Here is an 11498-nt window from a genome sequence, read left to right on the forward strand (position 1 = left end):
GGGTTGCTTCCAATGCCTAGATAATGTTAATCCAACTCTATATATATATTTTTTTTTTTTTTTTTTTTTTTTTTTTTTTTTTTTTTTTTTTTTTTTTTCCAATTTTCTATCATAATATTTGATTACCATCCATTACCACTCGAGGGGATGGTAATAGAAATAAATGAAGCACATATATGGAGTTGGAGTTGCATTACCATGGTCTTGATTATTAACATGATGCTTCATTACATTGAAATTAATCACTACTGGTATACAATACTATAACACTACCACATGAGCTGTAAAAGTATAATTAATAACATGTCTTAATTAGAATAAACAAGGCATTACTCTTTCTTTAATTAAGTGTATCACTTTGATATTGGAATTTTAATGATAAAGAAAAGGAACTTGGTAGAGTTAGTAACAGTCTGTCGACATTTTTTGAATTATACGACATTTAAGATCATAGCATTTTGGAGAGGAGATTCGCGACTTCATCTAAATGTATCAGGAAGACACAAGTTAAACTTATGATAGGCAGCTCAAATTTATACGCTTTTATGATACCCTCTGCTTTTCTTCATCACTCTTACAACAAATACAACATCAACTACAAGGCTGAAAAGTGCAGAAAGACCAACATGTACAATTCACTATGCTAAGCTTCAGAATGTGAACACATGTAATCTGTTAATGTGGGAAGTACACGAGCCCTTTTTCACCCCTGTTGTTATGAGCGCCTTGTATTTGCCTTTAAAATTTGGCGATTAATAAAGGTACTCTTTTTCACGTTCATTTGATGATATAGAACAATAAATTAGCTCATCATTCTTCATCTTCCTTGTCAGAATCTGCAAATACAGTCTTGGGCTGGGTCTCAGCGTAAGCCGGAGCAATAAACTTTGGATCTTTTTCTGCAGCATCTGCATACTTCAGTATAGCTTCTCTAGGGTCTTCATCCATCCATGTTTCTTTCAACATACCTCCTTGCTGCAAAGGGAATTCAGGTCAGATTCTCAAACAGAAATGCCAAGGACTGAAATAATACTAAACTCATAGAAGCCATCCTTACCTTGAGGAGATATTGCGTTAATAAGCTACCCGAAGATGTACCAGTCCTCCCTCCATGGCCAGGTCCTGTCATAGGGAGCTCTGGTTTGTGGGATTTAACTGGGTCCTTCAGTATCTTCTGTCTCTGACGTTTGCGGCTTGGTTGATCTCTGAACATGGGAAGTGCATGAGGGTTGTGTATAGCTGGCTGCACTTCAAAGTCATCCACTGATTTCATCCTTGGGGCACGAGCAACACACACAAGAGCACCTCTTTCACTCATGTTTGGATCATACAGAACGTGTGTCCCTCCTTGGTTTTTATTTCCAGCTGTAGCGAAAACCTAAAGCACAAATATTTGAGGTTTAAAGATTATAGTTTTGCTTTTTATAGTGTTTCCACACCATTGGTAATCTTCGTAATTAATTAAAGTAACAAGTGTGGGAAAGTGAGCATACCTGATTTAGCTTCGGGTGCCAAGCACACTGTACAACACTGCACGACGGAGAAATGCCAACCTTTGATACTAATTCAAGTTTATCCCTATCATAAAAGCATAGCAACCCTCCAGTAGGGCTATCTCTCTCTACAGATGTACCAGTCAAGATAAGCTGCTCATCCGGACTTAAAGTGATGTTCGTTTGAGCATAGTGGTTTGGCAAATCCTCAAACACCTTAAGAGATTGCTTCATTTGACGCAAGTCCCAAACCTGTAGTTTACGATTTGACAAAGTATGAGGATAAGACGAATTAGACAGTAGGCTTGAAAAAGCAGGTGAGCATTCATAAAAACAAGTAAAACATAAATAACCTTTAGTGTGCCATCAAAACTTCTAGAAAACAGATGACGACCATCACTTGAAAATCTCAACCCAGTAATATCATCTGAATGAGCGTTCTCAACACGAATATCTGGTCTGCTTCCCCATCCAGGCTTGAGGTTCCATATCTATAGGTTACAGAAGCATTAACAATGCTGAAAGAGGAGTGTAATTTTTTTTATAAAAAAATTACTAGTAATATTTATTATTTTTTATTAAATGCAGCAGAAACATAGAGCACAACTATGGACTAAAGAAAATGAACAAGCAAGTGACATGTACCTGAATAGATCCATCTCCTATTCCACCAGCAATGCTATTTCCATCACGTCCCCATGCACATGTAGTAACTGGGACTCTCCCAGGCCTTGCGAGCTTTGGCTTAATTACCTATACAACAAGAGGGTAAAGAAACTGAAATTAGAAGTTTTGCAGCCAGAACAAGTGGGCATTCAAAACAGCAAAGATAACACTGTCATCAGGCAACTCAAGGTGATATATAGCACTTAACCCAAAAGAAAAGATTTTGATATCGATACATAAGGTTCTGTAATATTTATTTATTTTGCAAATTATATGATATATTATGGTTGAAATACTAATAATGGTTCAATTAATTTTAGAAAGGACAGCCCTCAGAGGAAAGTCTATTACAGTCAAAAACCAAAATTCTAGACTCCAGCGCTTCCACCCACCCCCACCCCCCCAAAAATAAAGGTTCCAACACTGCTTATCTGCTTTCAGTCAAAACACAGAAGGGTAAGACTTGTTTCAAATAAAAGCTGTAGAATCACCGTCAACATATGTTTCAGAAATACAGTAATGCTTCAGAAATTCAGTAATGCATCAGAAATAAGCCCTTTACTCCTATTTGAGTGTCATTGAAGGAGATCGGGTCATTTGTATTACTGTTGTTTTTCTTAGTCAGATAAAACAATTCATGGGACCAAAATTGTACAAAGGAAGCAAAATTCCCATCTTAAAACACGTTACTTTTGTATATTGAGGTAAAATTAACAATAATATCTTTCAAAAGGAATGAGCCAAAATCGAAAACAATAGATAGGGGGAATTCTCACCGGTGACCCTTGACTTTTTTCATTGGAAGTCAATTACTATTTCAATTATATTTGGTAGCCCTGAACTGATAAAAATTTTCAACCGTGGATTGAGATGGTTTTTTGGTCAAAGTTCTGTTAATTTATAATTTACTTAACCATGGTTGACTTTTCAAGCTTTTCTCTTCTTCCTGCTCTTTCTCTTTCATCTCCTCAATTTGATACCCAGGCTTCAACATCACTGAATTCAACCATTTTACTCTCAACCTCCACCCCTCTGCGATAAACAACAGAACCCTTGCCGCAAGTTGGAAACCCCCATCGTCACTAGCCAATTAGCTAGTCAGACCACCCAACAAAAGCCAAAATAATTGCAGACTAATGCGTAAAATCGTATCCATATCTTCCTCTCCTTTACAATATCATCACTTTCATCTCTCACCAAAAGAAAAAAAAACACTGACAAAAAACCCATATTGACTGATACTACTAAGTAAAGTACTACCTAGAAGAGCGATAAAAAAGGAGATCGTTCTTTCCATTTTTTGTCACTTTTGTTGAGGATGTTCTTGTAATCTTGCCTTCTTGAATGACAGTGATCATTCAAATTTACCCTTCTTATTGATTTTGCATTTGATTTTTGTATAATAGATTCAGAGCTTTAGATTTGACCCAATAAATATATAAAAAGGAGAAGTTCAGACTCAAAAGCCGATGCCAAAATCTAAGGCAACGCCTCCGACTTCTAGGGCTAGATAGAGGAGGGTGGTGAGAGTTTGAAGATTGAGGTTTTGAGGAGTCAGAACTGATTTTGGGGTGGTGGTGGATATAGTGGTTGGAAGGGTATCAAAGGAAGAAGGGAGGTGAAATTGGTGAGTCAAGTGATGGAACGGGAAAGAGATGATGGTGGACAAGAAAATAACGTATTTCTGCTGGAGTAGAGCGAATGTGAAGGTTTGTTAATGGTAGAAAAGTTGGGCTTTGAGGGGAGAGGGGGTAGGGATGAAAATGAGTTAACTATAACTAGTCACAGTTCAATTCAACAGACATTTAACCAAGAAACCACCATTGATGCTATGGTTGAGAAATTTAATAAGTTCAAGGCTACTGACTAAAATAAAAAATAAAAATAATGAAAAAAATGGCTAGCGTCCTACCGATGTAAAAGGTCAAAAGTAATGATCTACCAATGAGAATTTTTTTTTTTTAAAAAAAACATAAAAAGTTACAGTATAATTTATTAACGTAAAATATGATTCAAAACACTTGATAAAAATTTAGGCACACAAAGCAGAGTGAACGATAAGTGGAAAAGTGCGAATAAAAGGCAACTAGGATATTCATATCAACAAAATGATCAAAAAGTTGGAAACCATATAATATTCTATCACGGGTTCTAAAAGGCACCTTAACAAGCATTCTAGTAAAACACGTGAAATCACACACACAAACACGTGAATTCAAGTAAATATTAGCACCTGCTTTTGGGATTTGAAGTCATTTACATCCCATATACGAAGTGAACCATCTTCAGATGAAGTTAAGACTGTCTCCTTTTTATTTGGGTGCCAATCTCCACAGGTTATACCAGATATGTGACCCTTAGTATTCTTAAGATCACGTATATACATATCACCCTTTACAAACTCGCCAATAGTAAGCCCATCACGGTCATAAATCTGACATAAGAGAATGTATTCTCATTAGAGTTATCAGCATATAAGAAACAATGACAATATAATTAAGAGTAAGCAGAGCAAAGTAAAACCTTAGCTTGAGCAGAGCCGGTAACACACAAAAAGAATCCAGCCGTAGGACTCCAACTCAGTGATCGAACTTGGTGACATTCATATGGTTCCAACTGTCTAAATGAAGCTAAATCCCGTTTCATGCCTTGAAAATCGTACATACGTACTGTATAATCATAACTACCAGAAAGAACTCTTGATCCAGAATGATCAACGGCTAAAGCAGAAACAACCTGCCAACAATTCAATAAATTTTAATTTTATCAATATATGATCTACACCATGACAATGCTTACTCTGCCAACGGAGAATGAAAAAATATACAATTGAAGTTGAGCAAAGCCAGCAATAGTTTCATGCTAAAATAAACCCACCTCTAACGACCATATAGCAATTCAAATCTCATTAAAGTAAACCTTCCGCCTTCACCTCTACCTAACAGGCCACCCACACTTATAACCCTTACAGTTTCATGCAGCTACATAAATCAGGCAAATGCATAAAGATTAATTTTCTTATACAAAATTGGAAACAAAACCTCTCTAAGTACACTTGGAACTTGATGGAACTATCACCATAAAACATCCTTTTTTTCCCTTGACAATTTCCAGCAGTAAACTAACCATAAGGCATGATCTTGAAATCATATTCACAAGAAACCCCCACAAACACAGCTCAAAATTATAGCAATATGATTACTTATCAATAATTCATGGACTAATTAAATCAGCATTTATGTAAACCCCCTTGGAACACTAAGGCTACAAGGCGACTACGCCCATAAACCATTTCTAACTACATTTTCAGCTACAATTATAATTCTCAAAATTTTCCAATAATACCAAACAAGCTTAATTTCACATACAAAACATCAAAGTAATCAAAATACAAACCTGCTAATTAATCATCATACTACTATAACAATTAGCCAATATTACACAAACCAAAATCAATCAAAATATTAATAAAAAAACATTAACAAACTAAAATTAAAGCATAGAAAAATTATTTCTTCCATTACCTTAGTATGTCCCTTCAAAATAATCTCATTACTCAAAGGAATCCGATGTCGAGTACCCTCTTCTTCATCCTCATCCTCATCTTCAGTATCCTCATCAAAAATCCTCCCTTTGATCTCATCGGGCCGCGGCGGCCCAATCAATTCCCCATCATCATCATCAACTGAGCCCACCGAAGGCGGCGGGGGCGGCCCAATCAAATCCCCATCATCATCATCCTCCTCAATAGTCGGCGGGCGAGGTGGGCCCACTAATTTCTCATCAGACTCAGAATCATGGGGTTTAGGGTTAGGGTTTGGGCGGACAGAATCAATCCAAGCTTTGGAAGAGGAGGAGAGAGAAGGGAAGGAATCGGCGGTGGGATTAGCTGCCGGAGATTGTTGGTCGGAAGTTGATCGACGAGTAGTGTTGTGAATGGCTTCAAGTGGGGTTTGGGGTTTTGATTTTTTGCCGAATGAAAGGGGAAATTGTGCCCTAATTCCGTCGTATATCTCTGATTCATCCTCCATTGATGAGAGCTTGATTTCTTTGAATTGGAGGAGATGGGTTGTTATGGAGTATAAATTGTAATATGGTTGTGGATTATTTTGCCGCCATTAGAGAAGCTTGAAGAAGGAAAGCCAAAATACTTGTGTTTAGAAAAAACGAAAGAATGAAATGTTGGGCCTTTCCTAGTTAGGCCATAATTTTTGGGGCTGAACTATGGGCACTACAAGCAGCTTGCGAGTAATTTGAAATTAGCTCCATCTAAACTTGATTAAAACGGCAAATTATAAGATGCACCATGGTGCATATAGTTCTATGTGCACCACCCAATTAAAATATACTCTCTCTTCTCTTTCCTCCTCTACTTTCCTAATTTTTGATTTTTCTCTCTTTTATTTTCTCTCCCCTCTATTTTCTCTCTCCTCTATTTATCTCTCTATTTTATTTTTCATTCTCTTGAATTCGTTCATCATCCTTTTAATTGAATTCCTTCATATTGTTGATCTCCATGCAATGAATTCCTTCATTATAATAGATTAAATTCAAATTTTGTTTTCTCAACCTTCAATTTGAAGCTTTGTTAATGGAGTTTTTACAATGAAGTAGTAAAGCTAAAAATGGCGTCGTCGTCGAGGAGAAGGTGGTTAAGCAAAGGTGTGATTATTTTCCGATGAGATTTCATCATTATCTAAATCACCATGCCTAGGTTTGAATTTCGGAATATGTAGCTTTCATATTCTTTTGATTTTTTTTTTAGTGATAATTGTGTATTTTGTTATGAACAGTTCTATATTTGATTATATTTTAGTATTTTTGAACATTTTAAGTTAAAAATATGAACGTATGATGTGTTTTCTGTAAATACATAACATGTATATTTGGAATTACGAACATCTTTATTATAATTCTGAACATGCGATACATTACTTATGAACTTATTTTTGTTTTAGATCTATGTATTTTTAATTTTATTAAAAATTTTGGCATTCTCTACTTCATAGTTTATAAATCTGCACATTTGGCAATTTGAGCAGTGTCTTCAAGTGCAGAAGTTTTTGAAGGGTGTTCAGTGGTTTTTGGTTGGGGTTCAAAACTTTTTGTAGGGGGTTGAGAGGTTTTTTAGGGTGTTCAGTGGTTTGTGGTTGGGGTTCAGAACTTTTTGTAAGGGGTTTAGAGGTTTCTGTAGGGTGTTCAATGGTTTATGATTGGGGTTCAGAGGTTTTTGTAAGGGTTCAAAAGTTTTTGAAGTGTGTTCAGTGGTTTGTGGTTGGACTTCAGAAGTTTTGTAGGGGGTTTAGAGGTTTTTCTAGGGTGTTCAGTGGTTTGTGGTTGGGCTTCAGAAGTTTTGGGGGGTTCAGAGGTTTTTGAAGGGTGTTCAGTGGTTCGTGGTTGGGGTTCAGAAGTTTTAGCAGGGGGTTCAGAGGTTTTTGTAGGGTGTTCAGTGGTTTGTGGTTGTTGTTCAAAAGTTTTTGTAGGGGGTTCAGAGGTTTTTGTAGGGTGTTCAGTGGTTTGTGGTTGTGGTTCAGAATTTTTGGGTAGAGGGTTTAAAGGTTTTGTAGGGTGTTCAGTAGTTTATGGTTGGGGTTTAGAGGTTTTTGTAAGGGTTCAGAAGTTTTTGAAGGGTGTTCAATGCTTTGTGGTTGGGGTTCAAAAGTTTTATAGGGGTTCATAGGTTTTTTTAAGGTGTTCAGTGGTTTGTAATTGGGGTTCAGAAGTTTTTAACAATTGATTTTTCTTAAATACATCATCTAATTTCTTCTTTTTTGGTGTTCAGACGCTGAACATTTGACTAATTGTACTGTTCAAAAAATTTAGGGTTCAAGATAGTATTCAATTCTAAAAATTAAAAATCAAATTGCAAATTTAAACAATAAATTACTTACACATCTTCATCCTCTTCAATATGAGCATATAATTTTGATTTTCTACAAATAAAAATAAGTCAAAAAGACATATATAGGAGAATATAGTTTCAGTTTTACAATTTGTTGAATTATATTAGCAAATTTAACATAAATGTAGGAATATCAAAGAAGTTTACGTGATGTTTATCTTTTTGAAGGTGTTTTTGTGTGTTTTTTGTCTTTTGCCATGTTAGATTGCAGGTTTTTAAGAGAGCAAAATGGTGAGAGGAGAGAGAAAATACAAAAAAATTAATTAAAGAAGGTTTTTAATTTATGAGAAAAGAGAAAATTTTTAAAATGAAATAAAAAAAATAGATTTGACAGTTTTTTTTTTTTTTTTGAACAAAATAAAAATAAAAATAAAAAACTAAATTTTGTGGGCTTCTTTTATCTAGGCTTCCTTTGTTTGGCACATATTGGGCCAGGTGCACCTATTTCTAGGTGCACCATGGTGCACATAATACTAATTGGATTAAAACTTGACATGAGTTGGCTAAGTATCAAACTTGGCTTGACTCGACAATTTGACGAGCACATGTTGAGTAAGCTCTGACTTGACTTAATTAGCTCTTGTGCAACTTGATAATGTTTTTTTTTTTTTTTTTTTTTTTTTTTTTTTTTTTTTAATATACTGTATTTTGTAAAACAAAACTGTAATCATTTTTCGGATATATACTCGACATTTTCAATAGCCCGACATCGGTATTAACTGTCGTATCAGCGATCATCGATAGTTCTACATTTATCGTTCGTTTTGGCCTTCGGAAGCTAATTGGCTTAATCGTTGTATATATAAGCTTTTACATTCATACTACCTTCATTTCACCATACATGCACTCTTTTGTACTCTACTTTTCAACATGCTACTTTGGCTATTAAATTTTGTATACATTAAGTGATACAAATAATTTAACAATTAATATTTTGATAATATACATTAAGATCAATCCAACAATATTTTACATATAGACATTTGATTTAATTAGTTTTATATGTTATTATTAAAAATATAGTCAAAGTTAGCAAGTGAATACATAATGCTGCATGTATTGTGAAACGAAGTTACGAAGATGTAGTACTCCATAAGTCCATATGTATTTCGGTGGATACTTGTGTTCTTAGGGCTTTTTTCCCCTATTATTGCTTTATTTCTAAACTTTCTATTTGATTGCAAAGTAGTAAACGAGAAATGGTAGGCTACCCACCAATTTCTAATTAGCCAGCTAATTTACTAATCAACGTATAAATAGGGTGCTTATATAAAATGTATGACAGGTCATAAGAGACATCAACCCAAATTTTTTCCCCTAAAAATGAAAGACCAACAAATAAAAGCTATATCTCTATGTGGTAATTCATCTTTAAAGACTAGATGATGCACATAAAATTGATAAATCAAATGGCAAAAACATCAAAAATTCTTCAAAGCTCAAAACTTTTTGTAGCAATTTTATTCTTATTCATATCCAAACAACCTTTATTTGTAAAAGGATGGACTATTGGTCCTGCAAAATATGTATTTAGCATTGAAAATGCAATGGACAATGGCATTATGAATGTCCATTGTAATTCAGAGAATGATGATCTTGGTCTTGTTCGCCTTCCAGTAAATAGCAATTATACACACGGATTCACAACTAAAATGTTCAAGACGATATCATTCTTTTGTGAGCTTATGATCCCTAGTCGCGCTTTCAAGGTTTTTGACACATTTAGAGACATGGTAGAATTTGTGGATAGACAATGTGGAGGAAGACATTGTTTTTGGAAAGCAACCGAGAAAGGTATATACTTGTATCATATCCAAAAACATAAATACTACAAGAAGTTTGAATGGAGTAAGTATCCACCTAATAAGGAGGATCTTAAGAAGCTTGATGATTTTGATGATAATCATATAGATTTTGTTTCATCTTGATTAAATTAATGATTTGCATGACATGAGACTCTATCCATCTTCAAGCTAATTAACATGATGTATATATGTTAATTGTTAATTATGTCATATTTGTATTCAATTCATACAAGCATCAAACCAACAATTGTAAAACCTTGAAAATTTAGAGTAATAATGCTTAGTTTTGTGATCCAAAATGAAATCAAGATGAATAATCTATGAGAGACTTCATTTGAGGCATTTTATATATAAATAGTTTAGAGGAATAATGCTTACATTTTATTTTATTATTATTATTTTTTTTTTTATAAATCTACATGTAGCCTCTTTTTTTTTTTTTTTTTTTTTTTTTTTTTTTTCTTGGGTGATATACCATATACGTGATATGATTTATTACATACTTTTTGTTTTAAAAATTGAAATTATATAAATCCATTTTTTATTAATCAAATACGTGGCAATATATTCATAAAAAAGAGGCTAGGAACTTTAAATTTTGAATGCAAAATGCAGTTCTATAAACTTTTTTTTTTTTTTTGAGGGACAGTTCTATAAACTTTTCATCATTTTATGTCTTGAAAAATATTACTCGTATAACAATATCTTATACTACGTATTTATGATTTTAATTTATTAAGATTTAGAAATATTGATGGTTAAAGTTATTCGTTGGCAAACATGATAAATAGGGTCAAGTAAAAAAAAATATAGAGATAATACATTATACTAGGTTGATGAAAAGATAGTCAAAGTATATGGTTGAAAATATACATGATGGTGAAGAGTCTCATAGTTCTATATTGGTTCGTTAAAATTTTCAACAAGATTGCCGAAGTGTGAAATAGAAATAGTTAATCTACCTTCTTGTGGGAAAGGGAGAAAATTGATGGGGAATCGATGGGAGTTCGTGTTAGAGTCTCACAATAGATCAATGAATAATTGAAAAGTAGGCGTCTCAAGAAAATAAGATACATTATTTTTTGGTGCGAATGAAAAATGATACTTCTACTCCGTATTATTTAAGTAGCATTTATTTTTTTAATAGGGAGGGGTGATTTCACTATAATCATCTTTTAACAGATCTAAAAATTCTCAATACAAGTATTAAATATTCTAAAATTAATGACATCACTTCTAAACTACTCCTAAATAATTTTAGCTGTTTTTGCATCATTCTTGACGGAGCTTTATTGGTGTATAAAAGTGACCAAATTTGATCCGGCCATTAAGGGTTTGTTCATATTTACTGAACTGATTGGAGCTGAAATGAACCGAATTGATTGGAGCTGAACTGAACTGAATTGATTGGAGCTAAAATGAATTTTTTATGAGAGAAGGAAATTAGGAGCTGAACTGAACTGAATCGATTGGAGCTGAGCTGAACTAAACTGAACCGATTGGAGCTGAACTGAACTAAACTGAATTGAAATTAAGTTAACAGGCCCTAAGATTGACACACGTGCAAAACGAATCTTTAAATTTGTATCCCGACACACACATAAAACAATCAAATAGCAGAAAATCATCTTG

At 34.0% G+C, this 11498-nt stretch overlaps 1 protein-coding gene across 2 annotated transcripts; it reads right to left on the reverse strand.

Annotated features, from left to right (window-relative positions):
* Nucleotides 1-46: 46 nt before the first annotated feature.
* LOC145618661 (uncharacterized) lies at nt 47-6372 on the reverse strand. 2 transcript variants are annotated; one of them, XM_081673436.1, is made up of 8 exons: nt 5684-6371; nt 4683-4895; nt 4393-4593; nt 2139-2246; nt 1847-1984; nt 1494-1745; nt 1058-1378; nt 47-975 (listed from the first exon to the last, which is right to left on the reverse strand). In XM_081673436.1, exons 1-8 carry the CDS (start codon nt 6188-6190, stop codon nt 811-813), a joined length of 1905 nt encoding a protein of 634 aa, XP_081529562.1. In that variant the 5' UTR covers nt 6191-6371; the 3' UTR covers nt 47-810. The 2 variants fall into 2 exon arrangements, with proteins under 2 accessions (XP_081529562.1, XP_081529563.1); XM_081673437.1 differs by lacking the exon at nt 1847-1984 and having other exon boundaries at nt 5684-6372.
* Nucleotides 6373-11498: the final 5126 nt, after the last annotated feature.

The sequence above is a fragment of the Chenopodium album genome, chromosome 26 (assembly GCF_948465745.1).
Source record: "Chenopodium album chromosome 26, dcCheAlbu1.1, whole genome shotgun sequence".
NCBI lineage: Eukaryota > Viridiplantae > Streptophyta > Magnoliopsida > Caryophyllales > Amaranthaceae > Chenopodium > Chenopodium album.